This window comes from Emiliania huxleyi, assembly GCF_000372725.1.
Source record: "Emiliania huxleyi CCMP1516 unplaced genomic scaffold EMIHUscaffold_3, whole genome shotgun sequence".
NCBI classification, from domain to species: Eukaryota; Haptophyta; order Isochrysidales; family Noelaerhabdaceae; genus Emiliania; species Emiliania huxleyi.
In genome coordinates this window covers 744978-759631 of record NW_005199770.1, presented here as the reverse complement: position 1 = coordinate 759631, position 14654 = coordinate 744978, and the positions used below count along the sequence as shown (strand labels likewise).

The 14654-nt window shown below is 64.8% G+C and overlaps 2 protein-coding genes across 2 annotated transcripts in view; one reads left to right on the top strand and one right to left on the bottom strand.

Moving 5' to 3' along the window:
- The window catches only part of EMIHUDRAFT_195220 (hypothetical protein), a gene marked incomplete at both ends in the record, with an annotated part of 6176 nt that extends 5287 nt beyond the window's left edge, over positions 1-889 (top strand). Inside the window, one exon of the mRNA XM_005775203.1 lies at positions 528-889. Coding sequence (XP_005775260.1) covers positions 528-889 — 362 coding nt within the window. The remainder of the gene's footprint in view (positions 1-527) is intronic.
- Positions 890-4173: 3284 nt separating this feature from the next.
- Positions 4174-6934, bottom strand: EMIHUDRAFT_349539 (hypothetical protein). The gene is made up of 5 exons (XM_005775202.1): positions 6899-6934; positions 6110-6769; positions 5664-6034; positions 5399-5576; positions 4174-5200 (listed from the first exon to the last, which is right to left on the bottom strand). The coding sequence occupies exons 1-5, from the start codon at positions 6911-6913 to the stop codon at positions 4619-4621; spliced, it is 1806 nt and encodes a 601-aa protein (XP_005775259.1). The 5' UTR covers positions 6914-6934; the 3' UTR covers positions 4174-4618.
- Between the last annotated feature and the right edge of the window lie 7720 nt (positions 6935-14654).

Genomic DNA, 14654 nt, shown 5'->3' with positions numbered 1-14654 from the left:
TTGAAAAACAGAAAAGGTAAGGTAAGGTAAGGTAAATTTCTCCACACACACAAAGTGGTAGGACGGCGACCGCCTCCACTGTGAACCACTTTTGATGCCTAATCTCAAAGTATAGCCAGGGGGGATACCCGTAGCCCCCAAAGTGAACTCTGCCTGATCGACTCCCCGGCACACGGCGGAGGAGGAGGAAGACAGCACAACCCCAGGGCGGGAAGAGCACAATGCTCAGGGTGGGACAAAACACCGACAGACGAGAGAAGAGGCCACAAAACAGACAAGCGCGGCAAGCGCCGCCGAACAGGTCGTAATGCACATGCGCATGTGCATGTGAATCCTTCGTCGGGTGAAGCCGCCGTTCACACGTAGACGACTGCGAGTCGACGTCACGCCCCGGGAAGCTCCTCACGCAGCTCCCGACCCGACTGCGTTCATTTATATGACCCCATTGAGACCCCGAATCCTGGCCCCAGTCTGGCTGCAGATCGGTCGTCCTAACTACGTCTCCCTGGCTCGGGAGCTTTTTGAAGGCGCGGACACGGAGCGAAGGCCAGACGACCCGGCGCAGGCGATCGTCATTTGCACAGGTGGCCCGCCTCCTGTGGCATACGTCCGCGCGCTGCAGAGCGTGATGGAGCCCCACTTCCCCGAGCGCCTGCGCATGTCGGTCGTTTATCCGATCCCCTGGATGATGAAGATGGTGGTGAACGGCTTCATCGCATTCCTGCCGAGGGTGACTCGGGACAAGTTCCGGCTGTGCGCGACGTGCGATGAGCTCCTCGAGCTCACGGGGCTCTCGCTGAGCGAGGTACCCGTCGACCTGCAAGGGGGCGCAGCGGCGCAGGAGGCGGCGGAAGCACTGGGCTCCGGCGATGCCGCCGAAACAAGCTAGGGACGTCTAGGGAGGCCAATCAGCTCTTGTCCTACTCCAAGTCTTGTGTGTATCCAATACGTACAGAGTGACAGCACGACTCTGGTATTGTGGTAATTCTTGAATGAACCGTACCGCGTACGACAAAATCTGAGAAACCTGCCCGACCCTCGCCCTCGGGCTCATCACACGCCACAGCTCACACACGACATCGACAAGCTCACACGACTCACGAGACACGTCAGGAGGCTGCGCTGCGCAAGCACGGGCGGGAGGGGCTTCTCCTGCGGAGTCGTGCGTGCGCAGGGCTCCTCTCTTTATGCTTTCTTCTACTCCCTACTATCATCCCGTTCCCGTCCTACCAGAGAAAAGAAATGCTCCATTATCCCATGCACACACACCGAACAAAACAAACGCGCGTGAACAGGGCTCCAGGCCCCAAATGACGTGTGAGTGTTAGAGTTGTTTGGTATTGCGCCTGTAACCTCTCTTTAAGGTATTGCTAAAAATCTCTCTCTCACACACCGCGCGCCTCCCTCGCGAGACACGAGACACACTCTAAAGTAGGAAGGGGACATGTCGGCAGAGAGTGTGTGAAATTCGGCTCGTGCCCTCATATCGTCATAATGCTCAGTTTCCTAAAATCTCTCCGCACTCCCCGCGCCTCGACGCCCACAGAGGATTTGATGAGCCACGCCACCTCATTTCGCGCGATCGGGGATAGTTTGGCGATGGCGGGACTTCGCTTGGCCGCGGCGGTCTCCATGAGTTCACGGCGGCCCGGTAACGACCTGCCACCTGGACTGCTCTGCTCCGCATTGGCCTCGCTCGTGTCCAGCCAGCAGGCGCTGCTCGCTGGGGGTGCAACGCACTGCGACAAGCTCCTGCTCACCGTCAACATGACCGCTGCAAACAGGGCGTTTGTCAATGCTGCAAGCGGGAGGCGCGTCATAATACTCGACGTGGCCGATAAACGCAGTGGCTTGAGCCGCATCTGGACACGCATCCCTCCCCACCTCCTTCCGTACTCGCTCAAGCTGGCAGTAATTGGATTGGCCCAATATGACGGCGTCCTTGTGACCGATGCAGACGCGTTCTTCATCAGCAGGCAGCCGTGGGACCCACGGGTACAGCCCTGGCTCTACGATCGCACCGGCCCTGCCAACACATATTCGCCTCTCAATGCGGGGCGATTCGCAGTCAGGCCCTCACCTCAGAGAGAAGCCACCCTCCTCGCCGCCTTGCGACGCCGCTTCAGCGCGACTTCCGGCTGGGGTGGCAACTACTCCGAGGGGCTACGGGACATTGTCCGTGCCTACCGTCGACCTGTCGTCCAAAGGTGCAGCGAAAACACATCGTGGTGCTTCATTGGTGCCGATATTGACCAGGGGCTGCTCGTCCACCTGCTGGCTTCTGAGGAGCACTTTGGCGCAGGCTTCCTGCTCAACTCGTCTCGGTTTGCTTTCGACCGAAACTTTGTGCACTTCACGCCGATGTCGCCAAAGCCTTTGGAGGCGATCGCACCAACAGCATACGCGAGAGCCGCCGTTCAGTGCAAGCAGGACAGCACATTTGCGAGCAAGTTTGACAGGTTCTGGAGGCTATGGAAGATGCGGCTCGGGCCTCTGCTGGCGCAGAGCAGCCCCGCGTGCCCAAACGAGGCGCGCTGGGCTCTCGAGCGGTGGGAGAGGAGAACAGCAGTGCCGCCACCCCGCGACGGCAACCTTACCCAACCAATAGCCCTCGTCGTCTCGGGTTGAAACCCTTCGTTTGGCTCCGGCTCGGGACCCGGGGTGCTGGGTAGCCTGGGAGGCCCCTCGCTCCCCCTGCGCCCCTGCCTGCGCTGTGAGCCTAGTGTGTGGCTGCAGCGTGCGGCGTGCGCCTCGCTGAGAGTCGCTGTGCGCTGCGCCTGCGGCGTGCGGGCCGGGCGCCTGAGCGTGAGCGTGTCTCGTCGTGCCGTGTACGTGTACGTGTCACGGCAACGTCAAACGTGTACTTCAGTGTGTACATGGCTCGCGGGCACTCTTCGAGAGTGCGGCTTAAAGTACGCTCTCGGTGTCGAGAAGGACGCTGGTGCAGTTGGCCTTCCCCTCCCCCCCCTGCGGATCTCTGACAGTGAGAGTCAGTAAACTGTAAAGTAACTGTATATACAGCCGGGCCGAGCGTTTTTGATCTCTGGGTCTGTGGGGGGCCGAGCCGCCTCGGGGTGGCGGGCGGGCGGGCGTTTTGAAAAACAGAAAACAGAAAACAAGAGGGGGCCCGGGGGCCGAGGCCCCCCACTGGGAGTAGAAAATACGCCCAGGGGGGCCAAGGAGGCGGCGCGGGGAAGCAGCATCAGGTGAGAGCAGGAAGGATGGCGCTTAGGGTCGGCTTTGAACAAGGGTTTCCAGGTTTTAGATCAGTATTGGTGTCGGCACACATCCCCACATGAGGTCAGCGGCGCGCAGTGCCTCTCTCGCAGGCTGATTTTGGCTGTTTTCGAGCTTGTTTTGTTTTCAGTCTAGGGGGCCCGACCCCCTCAGAGGCGGCGGGCGGGCGCCCACAGACCCAGAGATCAAAAACGCTCGGCCCCGTACTCTCGCGCCCTGTATCTGTACACACGCGCTGGGTGTGTACGGGGTGTGGAGGGTGAGTTGAACAAGGGTTTGTGCGCCGGGCCCTCCTGCTCGGCTCCAGCCGGTAGACAAGTCTTGTCATCAACAGAGTAGATGGATCTGACCTCGGGGCCGATGTGACCAAGCACTGGTAGCGTGGTTTTACCTCACACCCATGGTCTCACAGTGTGCCGGCAGTCGCCGAGCAGTGTCGCTCACACAAGCCGCAGCACAAGTGACTGAGGGCCAGTGAGGGCGAGCCCATCGCTGTCACAGCTGTGGCAGCCGCACAGTAGGCTGTGTCAACTGTACAGAGCGTGTGAGCAGCAGAGGAGCTGCTCTCCAGGCTTCTGTCGCAAAGAGGTGCATGCCACCGAAGGCGCTGTCGAGGTTCGCCGAGCGCGGCGCAGGTTGAGGGAAGCCGCCACCGACGAGCGCGTTGGACTTTTCACTCCGGACAAAGACGGGCACACAGTGGACGGTGCGGGGCGTGTGCCCGTCATAGCGGCGAGGCGCGGGACCGTCTGTGGCGAAGTGGGTCGCGTCCCTCGATTTCGTTCAACCCAGCATCCACACCCTCTAGCCTGTACACACGCCTCACGCGCGCTGCCGGCGTGCCGCTGGCCGCTGCGCGCCGCGCCGAGCTGCGCGCGAACAGGAACACCGCGATCGTGTTTTCGCTGTTCGTTTGAATGTGCGGCCTCTGAAATGAAAGTGAAAACGGCATTTAACACACATATGCGAGTAAAGGCGCGCGCTCCCCGTGGCAAACAAGGCGTCACAAGGCCACGCCACGGCCGCGGAGGCGCGAGCACGAAAGTATAGAGCAGGCAGAACACAGAAGGGACACGAGATGCAGACGAGATTCACCACATGCTTCCAACGCAAGCGCGGACGGCTTCAGCCACTCGGCGTCGCCCGCGGCGATACAAAGTGCCTCCTTCGCGCGGTGCAGAGTACTGTATACGACAGAGCGGGGCGCGGCAGCCGGTCGCGGGAGCGGCGCTCCTCCTCCCGTGAGGGGGCGCTGACTCCCGGCGGGAGGAGGGGCATCGACACGGCAGCCCGGCCTCTGTGGCTGCATGCAGTGGCGAGGGAGCGGCCGTGCCAGATGCGGTTTGCGGGGTACGAGCCAGATGTGTGTCGGGCCAGGGGCTCACGCGGCGGCGATCTGGATGTTCACGTCGTCGAATCCGTCCGCCTTGCCGATGACAATGTCGCCGTACGGCTCATTCTGCGCGAGCTCCGTCACGCCGTGCGTCGCGAGGAAGAGCAGCTCCTGCAGGCAGCCCGCCACGACCTTGCGCTTGGCGGCGGTCGAGGTTGCGTCGATCATCGCGTTGTAGGAGAGCGCGACGCCCCCCGACTCGTCAAACGCCTCGGCGAGCACGCCGTACATCTTTTGCGTGCGCAGCGACCAATTCTCCTCGGAGGTGCGCCCCTCCTCCTGCGAGCCACCGCCGGCGGGGGCGGCGACGTCGTTGGCGGCAACCTCGGGCAGCTCCATGTTCGCGGCGAACGAGGGCGGCGGCGGGCCCGCGGGCGACGGCCGGAAGGGGCGGGAAGCAGACGGCGGCGGCGGTGGCTCGTCGAACGTCTCGTCGGGCTGCGGCGGCTCGTCAAAAGGAAGGGGCTCGTCGAAGGGCGGCGGCTCCTCCTCCGGCGGTGGCCGCTCCTCCTCTGCCGCCGCCGCCGCCGCGCCGGCGCTGGAGCGGCGGCGCTTGTTGGACGGCGCGGGCTGAACAGCAACGGGGGGGGGGGGGGGGGGTTCAAGTTCAAGTGGCGGCGAGCGAATGGGAGCGGAAGGTCGACGGCGGCAGAAGCGGGAAATAGACGTGTGTGCACAGCTCGCCGCCCGGCGCGCGGGTGGAGCGAGGGGCTGGGTCGAGTCAAGGCTAGCCAGGCTAAGGCCAGCGGGTCGAGGGAGCGGACCCACCTGGTGTGGCGCAAAGCACGGCAGCGAGAGCAGCGCGGCGGGGACGTAGGGCAGGTCGGGCGGCGCGAGGAAGGGGTCGGCGGCGGGCGCTGCGGCGGCCGCGTCGGCGGCCATGGCGCCGCCGCCGGTTGGCAGCGCGTCGAGGTCGAGCAGGAGGGCGGAGGTGTCGGCGAGCTGCGCCTGTGGCCGGGGGAGGGAGGGAGGGGGCGAGGGGTGGGTCGTGGAGGCATCGTGGAGGTGCCTACGAGGCGTCTCTACGAGCCGCGCCTTCATCTGCGCGGTCGGGATCTGCAGCTCGTCGTCGAGCAGCATCTTCCGCTTGTTGTTGCGCCGCGCCGCAGGCTTGCGCGCGCTGTCGGCCGGCGCGAGCGAGCCGCGCGCGTTCGGTCCCTGCGACGAGCGCACCGACGAGCGGCGCGCGAGGTCAAAGTCGTCCACGACGGCCCCGCCCAGGCCTGGAAGGGGGTCCTCCTCCTCGTCGAAGCGAGGCGGCTCAAAGTCGAGGGCAGGCTCCGGCTCCGGCGCGAGCTGCGAGAGGTCGCCATCGCCGCCGCTCGTCCCAACCAGTGCCCCGCCCATCGGCGACACGCCGTCCGTCGCCGACCGCATCCGCTCCACCTCCATCTCGTCCTCCTCCTGCAGGCGATGGCGCGGAAACGGGTCATCGCGGTGGAGGGTGGCGGTGGAGGGTGTCTCGGACGTGTCTGCCGCCTCCTCGCCGCCAGCCGAGCGGCGGCGCCGCTTCGGCTCGTGCAGCTCGAGAGGCGCCTCGAAGGCGGCGATGTCGTGGTTGTACCCGAACCCCGCCTCCTCCGCCTCGCCCGCCCCCGCGCCGAACCCGTCCTCGCCGAAGCCCGCGCGCCCGCCAAGCCCGCCGTCGCCATCGAGCGTCGCGTCGCCGCCGAGGCCGAGGCCGGCGTCGGCGGCGTCGGTGACGTCGCCGTAGCCCTCGGGGAGGGCCATGCCGGCGAGGAGATCGTCCTCCTCCTGCTGCGCGAACGCCTGCTGCGACGGCAGCGTCGCGTCCAGGTCCATCTCGTCGAACGCCTCTGGGTTGGTGATGTCCTCATACCGGCGCGTCGAGGCGCCCGGCGCGAGCTCGACAGCGCCGGGGCCGCGGAAAGCGTCCTTGATCTTGACGATCGCCTCGGAGCAGTCCGACATCAGGTACGTCACCTTGCGCGAAAAGATGCGCACGACGCCGAGCAGCAGGTGGCCGGAGACGCGCAGCGCCATCGGGCAGTCGGGGTTCTCGATGTTGTCCACCGACTCGGGGATGTTGGTCGCCATGATCTGCAGCTTGGGCACCTTCTTCTCCATGTGCGCCGCCAGCCAGATCTTGCCCAGCGGCCCCTTCTTTGCGAGCACAAGCTGCGGGCGCGGCGCGGGCGCGCGTCGGCAAATGCGCGCGCGAGGCGGACGGGGGCGCGAGCGGGGGGGGGGGGTGGGGGGGGGTGGGGAGGGGGCGAAAGGGGGGGGGGGGGGACGCTCGGCGCGGACCTGAGAGTAGAACATGGTGCTTGGAGGCCCCGCAAGCCGACGCTCACCTGCTGGCGCGCCCAGCCACTCCCGCGTTCACAGCCTTGTTGTTGAGAAGAAAATACGTCAAGACGCTGTGCGCTGGTCTGTGAGAGGTTGAGGTGCGAGCCCTGGGAATGGGGGGAGACTACCCGCGGGCCTAGAAGGCCCGCGCGCAGGGGGGTGGGGCATTGAGACCGGTTCACATAAACGCACAACCCCGGGCCCCGAAATCGCACAGTGACAGTCAGACATGCAACACGGGGTCCCAGGGAAGGCAAGAGCCTTGTTATTGAGAAGGAAATACGTCGGAGGGAGCTGTGATGTAAGGGTCCGCCCGCAGGCGCATTTTGTATACCGAGGCGGTGCCCGGTGCCGAGCGCAGGCAGCCCACAGGTCGGAGGTCGGACCTTAAGACAGCGTTGTAGATCCCTGGGCGAGCGAGGGTGGTGGAGGGGCGGGTCCGGCGGCGGAGCAACCACCTCCTCCCGGCGTGCCGGGAGGCAGGATGTCATCCTCCGTGATCCCGACCGCCCCGTCGGGGGTAGACCGCTCGTCTCGAGAGCCGTAGCCGATCAGCCTTAAGCGAGCGGTCTGGCCGTTGGAATGGCCGAGGTTGGTGGACTTGCGTCCTCGCATCGATCGTGGTTACAAGTAAGTAGCGTTATGAACAGAACACCCACCATGAACCACGTTGATCGGGAAGGGGGAGGTCTGTGACCTGCCTATTCGCCCGGCATGCGAGGGCATGCGCGGCCTTTCGGAGCCCCCTTCCTCTGTCGGCTTAGTACGGTTGGTCGGCGCGTCTCCGTCTCGTGAAATCATCTCTAGGCTTCCGTGGCGGGCCCTCCTTGTGTATGGCGCTGTGCGCACCGACAAAGACCCGGACGTCTCGCAGCTCTTCTACAAGCTGCTGCGCTCGCGCAACGGCACCCCGTACTATTGGATGCGGACTCACCTGCCCGACGTCATCGTGCCCGTCCTCAACACGGTGGTGCTCCCGCGGCTGCGCACCTCCTTCGAGATCCTCGCCAGGGCAAACGGCACGCCCACAGAGGAGCTCGACCGCGCCTGGGAGGAGGTGCAGCTCTCGGTGGCGAAAGGCGGCTCAAACATCGGAGGGCACGCCGACGTCGCCGACGCGTGCTTCGTCGCCGCCTTCCTCGCCGTCGGGCCATCACTACGTGACAGGCCAGCCTACCACGGCCACGCCCTCGCTGGCGGCGGCGTACCGCCCCTCGTGCAACCGCCGCTGCTCGTCTACTTCAACAAATACTACAATGCCATCCGCGATCGCTGCATCAAGCTCTGGGGCGTCTACCGCGCCCGGGCCAAGCACGTCGACTTTGGGATGGTCAACAACTACAACCTTGGGTACTACCGTCCGTCCGGCCTCCCGCTCGTTAGCAAGATGCCGCCCGTCTCCGACCTCTACTCTGAGCAGAGCACTTCTCCAGTCCCTAAGCAGGGCACGCTCGCTCAGATTGCGTCGCACGAGCGGTGGCTTCGCTGCCTCGCCGCCTGCGTGCGAGCGGCTGGATGCCGAGATGGACGACCCAGACGGCGTCAAACATCGGGGGGCGTCACGCTTCATCGCCGTCTCTCAGTTCGCCTCGGGAGCGTGGCTCGACCTCTGCCCCGACGGCCGGCACTCCTCCAAAATCACCTCGGAGGTTTTCGCCCACAGCGCTGCAGCGCCGCCACGGCTACTACATTTCCTGTACGTGTACGACGCCAAGGAGGCGGCTGGTGAGACAGTCACCATCGGTATGCGGAAGGGCGGCCAGCTTGCAAACGGATCGAAGGACATTCCGTGCGAGCACAACATTCGTCACAAACGGCACCATGTATGCGGCGGCCAACATGGTCCGTGCACGAGCATGCGGCAAGCTCGTGCTCGGTGACAAGGCGAACCCTCAGACGACTTTTCATCTCAACGAGGGGCACGTCACCGACATGTGTGAGATCGGCGGGGACCTGCAGTCCCAGCGCGATGTCCACTACGAAGTTAAGGTGCCTAGCGCCCTCACAAAGACCAGGCAGGCTGGACAGGGCTCGGCAGCACACGGCGGATGCTGTGCGTCACTGGGCCACAAATTTGGTTTCGGCAGCACCCTCGACCAAACCTTGCTCAAGGTTCTTGGGTGCAAAGAGCGCGGCCACAAGTCACAGGGCCCGCTTGTCCATGCGACCGGCAAAGGCTGGGTCAAAGAGCACAAGGGACAGTACTACGACGCGCTCCATGTCAAGAACGGAATCGTCAGGGAAGGACACACCTTCTGGCTCGGACGGCTACCACACGATGGACAACAAAGAAAACGAGCGGGGTGAGTCTCTGCTCGTTCTCTTATCCATCTGTGAGTTGGGACGGCCGCATCCGACCGACCCGCGTCGCTTGCAGCCAGGCTGTTGGAGCCTCCTCTGCGCCGCAGCACTCGCCTGCAGCCGCAGTTGCGTGCGGCATGCGTGCGTCGAAGGCGGCGGCGCTGCTGCTCGGCTCCCTCGGCTGCGCTGCCGGTGCAACCGCACCCTCCCTCAGGCGTCACTTGGCCCGCAGCTCTCTCTCACCTGGACCCCCCGCCCCTTGCAGCATGCGACGACCCCCCTTGCTTTGAGCCGACGATCCTCAACTCTGCGCAGCGGATCCGCGTCAAGTGGACGATCGATTCGCCGCCAGGCAAGTACCACATCGCCGTGGACCAAACGATGGACTCGTCGTCGTGGCTTCGCATCCGGCAGGACACCGCAGTCGATCCCTCGACCGATGTCTTCGAATTTGACATGGACGGCGGCGCGACGGCGCTGCTCTTCCTCTTTGCAGTCAGCGAGAGCGACAGCTGCAACGCGTGCCTCACGGACGGCGGCACCAACAACAACAACCACAGGAGCTGCATCGATGACGCGAGGTGCGATGGCCAGGCGTTCAAGACCCAGGAGCTGAGCATGCCGGCGAGCAAGCCTAACCAAGTGCCGGTGCCGCCGCTGGCTGTCGCCGACGCCAGCTTGGACGGCAGGCGGCTCAAACTCTCCTTCAACCTTCCCCTGTCCAACGGCGCATCCATCACTTCGCTGGTGCTGCGCCGGCAGCCGAGCGCAGCGGCGGATGTCGACGCCTTCGACTTTGACTATGTCGTCGACGGGTCAACCACGTCGCAGTGCAACGACGACCAGAGCGATACCAACCGGTATGAGCAGGCGCTCTGCTTCGTTGGAACGAACATCCTGCCGGAGCCGGTGGAGAAGTTCGTCAGCGACACCGACGAGGGCGACGCGCGGACTGAGGGTGACTCGGTGACGATCCAGCTCGGCTCGTGGCGCGACAGCGAGCGTGGAGACTACATCGTGCCCGCAACCACCTACAAGTGGCGCGTGCTCGCAGTCAACGACCAGGTCGCGTACAGCGACGCCGACGGGTCGTGCTCGGTGGATGGAGCCGCGTGCCCCTGGAGCGACGCCGAGGTGGTGACGCAGGGTGCGGGGACGCCCGACCAGCCGTCGGACCTCTCGTCCTCCACCACCGCAACCTCGCTCACGCTCAACTGGCGCTCGCCCAACAACAACGGCCTCATAATCGTCGGCTACGTTGTGACGTGCACCGACGTGAGCGGCTACCTGTACTCGGTGTGGAGGCAGGATGATGTGGTGGTGGACGACACCAATATTGCAGGAGCCAGTGCGGTGGACCAAGCCGAGTCGCTCACCCTCAACAGCCTCGCGCCGGGCACGGAGTATGAGTGCCAGGTCGTCGCCTACAACTCGTTTGCGAGCTTTGAGGGCGGGAGGACTGCCAAGGCCTTTTACTCCGACTACGAGACCGCCGTCACCGTGTGGGCGACGCCCGAAGCAATCGACAACGCCACCTTCAACTGCCAGAGCCGACCGTCAGTATTCACAACGACGATCACCTCAGGGGTTACGGTGCCAACGAACACTGATCCAGACTACTCGTACCGGCTCACGTGGACGCCGTCGCGGCCAAACGATGACGCCATCAACGACGGCGACAACCCGGCGTGGCGGTACAAGTTCCGGAGCGCGGAGACGGACGGATCGAACGTGCTAACCTACTCGACGAGGAACCGAGAGAACTCCAACAGGAACCCGCGGTACGACTTTCCAAACGTCGAGTACAACACCGCCTACAACCTCTGCGCGACGCCAGTCAGCCAGGACGGGACCCTCGAGGCGGCATGGTCGTGCAAGGAGTGCGCCGCGGTGCCGTTCAACCCGCCCGCGCCCGTGGTGGACCAGGCGAGGGTAGAGGAGTACCCCCGCTCCTTCGTCGTCGAATTCCAGCCCCTCGCTTCGAACTACGGCTACCCACCCGATTCGTACTCGCTCGTAGTTTGCGAGACGGGCTCGTGCTCGCCGCGCGACTCCGACAGCACCACCGTGCAGCGCCGCCGGTACGCCTGCCAGGATGGAGACGGCGTCGCTCTGAGGGCACCAGAGAGCAGCAAGGTGCCTCCCGGCTGTGCCGTCCCGACTGCGGACGCGGGATGGATCAGGGTGACCGTCACGTCCTCTGGCGCTGACAGCTCGAGCGACGTTGCGGTCGACCCCGACACACAGTACCTCGTGGCTGTGCGCGCCGAGTCGTCGGCGGCGAACGGGAAGATTGGGTTCCCGTCGACCCAGCTCACCGCGACAACTTCCCCCGTGCCCGTGACGCCCGTCCTCGTTCCTGGCAGCGAGACCACCTACACAGACAGCTGGAAGACCACGATGACAGTCTCGTGGGCAGAAGCCTACTCCGTGGGGGGGCGATACGCCAGCAAGTACTACGTCCACCTCTGCGACGGGTCGTTGGTGGCGTCGATTGGCGACTGCTCAAGCTCCGAAGGCACCGCAACGGTCGCCGAGATCACGCCGTCCGACGAGGTTACCTGCTCCGGCTGCAGCTACACCTACACCGGCCTCACGCCCGACACGGTCTACTACGCTGTGCTGGTGGGGGAGGGCGTGTTCTCCGAGGGAGGGGCTGCCACCAAGACGGGCGACTCGTCCCCGGTGCAGGCCGAGACGGTCGATGCTCCGCCGGAGATACCGTCGCTGCCGAGCATCGACAGCCGGACCACCCGCTCCGTCTCTCTGCTCGGCTTTGAGGTGGCTGACGACAACGGGAAGACGGTGAGCGAGTTTGTGGTCAAGTACTGCCTGGCGTCGGTGTGCGGCGAGGACGAAGACCCGTCTGGGTGGGCAGACGAGGCCTCCTTCTCGGGCGGTGGTAGCAGCCAGCCGAGCCGCGTCCTCGACATCACGGGGCTCGAGCCGGCGGAGGACTACCTGTTCAAGGTGCTCGCGCGCAACGATGTGGACCTCTCGCCCGCCTCAGAGGCGCTCCCTGCCGATCGGGCCGACTGCACCGAAGCTCCAGACGTGGTGACCGGCGTCGCACAGGATATCGCCGGCACCACCTCCGAGGCGATCGCGCTCACGTGGGTACAGCCGGCGTCGAACGGCGTGCCCATCTCCAAGTACCGCGTTGATTGGACCTCTCCGTCGGGCGGCGGCTCAGGCACGCTCGAGAGCAGCACCGAGTCGATCACGGTCTCGTCGCTCCTACCCGGGTATGATTACTTCTTCACCGTGGAGGCGTACAACGGCGTGCTACGCGCCAGCGGCGAGCCTTGCGGAGCCACGGGCACCAGCGGTGGGTACGGCCCGAAGAGCTCCCAGACTGGTGGGCTTCGCGCAACCGCCACTGAACCATCGACGCCGGGCGCTCCAGTGAACCACAATGATAATGCGGCCCCCACAGAGTTGTGCGCGGTGACGGAAGGATGGTCTGACCCGACACTCTCCGAGAATTGCCCGAGCGGCAAGTCCATCACGATCAAGTGGTATGCGCCCTTCGACAACGGAGACAGCATCACGCTCTTCACCATCCGAGGAGCAAACGGCGATCAGATCGGCTCTCTCACCCCCGTCGGCGTCCCAACCGAGGGGGAGGAGTTTTCCTGGGAGGCGGAGGACCTCGAGCCCATCACCAGCTATAACTTCTCCGTGAGCGCCACCAACGGCGTGGGCGAGTCCGGCGTCTCCCCCTCGACCGAGCTGTGGACCGGCGTGTACGAGCCGGAGCGGCTCGAGAGCACGGCTATCACCGCACAAGAGCGAAGGGACAACGCTATCACGGTTGAATGGGTACCGTCGGACGGGAACGGCCTCCCAGTGACCGAGTACGAGGTCCAGTACCGATGCCTCTCCCTCATCACCGCGCCAGAGGTGCCGGCGTGCGCTTCGACTGACGGTGTCTCGAACGGCAAGGTTGCGTGTCCTGGAGGAGCGTGCCCCGCGCTAGAGGCGCAGCACCTATGGAAGGTGAGATAGGAAGCAGGTAATCAGGAAGGTGCGATGGGTGGTTGATCTGTATATAGCAGGCATGAGCATGGGAGTGAGGACCACCACCAGTATCGTACGTATTTTGAGCGGGGACGGGGGCCCTCCTGCTATCTTTTAAGTTATTGTACTTGCACTTACTTCTCAGCCAACTCTCTTCAACCTCGGCCGCCCTTTCGCGGCGCGCTGAGTTAGTATCGCCGGTGCGCGCCAGCCGGCTCTGCTCCACAGCAGGGCATGCCTGACTGGCTCCTGCTAGCCGTGCGTCCTGGTGGCATCCATTGCCAGCTCAGGTAGCCTCAGGAGGTCGCCTCGCGCACAACTCGGCGCCGCACAGCACCGCTCCGCGTTACTGCCGAGTTAGTATCGTCGACCCCCACAGAGACTGCTCTTCTGTAGGTGGAGCCGACAAACGCCGGCCGGGTCGGCCCCGCCGCCCCCATCGCCGCCGCCGGGGCGGCGGCGGCCTCGGCGGACCATCCGGCGCGCCGCGCGCCCGACGGGGAGGTGTTCACCACTCCTGGCTCCTCCCCCCGCCACGCACCTTCGTGCAGACGCCGTGGCACCCACCTCAGGCGCCGCTCGGACTCGGTTGACGGCCGCCCAAGTGCTTGGCTCGTGCCCAGCCGACCGGCAGGCGATTCCCACTCGCTGCTAGGCTAACCCCGGGCTGTCAAGCGGCGGTGCGGTGCCGTGAAGGGCAGCGGTGCCAAAACTACGACTATTAGTACCGTACGGGGGCAGTGCATTTAATTCTGTCAAAAATCGAAACGTGCTCCGTGGGACGTATTGGGCTAGGATCATGCGTCCGGGAGGCCCCCCATGCGTGCCGCAACGACCCACAGTGCTGGTACCACTCTTTTCACGTTCACAGCTCTTAAGTGTGCCATAACTCCAATAGATGGGGTACTCGACTAGACGGCGACGAATTCTCGTTTTCGAGGCTCTGCAGCCGCCTTCACCATGGCACCGCGATCCGCCGGCAATCCCAACATGGGCGGTCAGATTGACGCGTCCGGCTCGCACATGGGCGCCGTCGTCCAGTGGTTTCGCTCGGGCGGCGAAAACTTTGGCAAGGCGCGAGAGACGCCCGGCGAGAAGAAGGCGGCGCGCCTCCGCGTGTCTGGGCTGGGGCCGGAGGTGACGGAGGCCGACGTCAAGGCGTACTTCTCGCGCTACTACTCGACGGTCGACGATGTCCGTCTCCAGCCGCCGGGCGAGGCGTTTGTCCTCTTCCGGTTCGCCGGAGAGTGCGACAAGGCGCTGCACGAGGCTCACGGCCGCAAGTTGGGCGGGTACACCATGTCGCTGAGCAAGTCGACCATCGCAGCCCCGGCGGACAACGCCCAAGACAAGCCGCGCCCGCCGCCGCGCCCGCCTCCCTACAGCGCGGAGC

Excerpts from the sequence above, each read along its gene's own strand:
- EMIHUDRAFT_349539 (XM_005775202.1), bottom strand. Across the intron at positions 6,035-6,109 it reads GCTCGGCTGGCGGCGAGGAG|GAGGAGGACGAGATGGAGGT; the intron begins GCGGCAGACACG and ends CATCGCCTGCAG. Across the intron at positions 5,201-5,398 it reads CGTGCTTTGCGCCACACCAG|CCCGCGCCGTCCAACAAGCG; the intron begins GTGGGTCCGCTC and ends GTTGCTGTTCAG.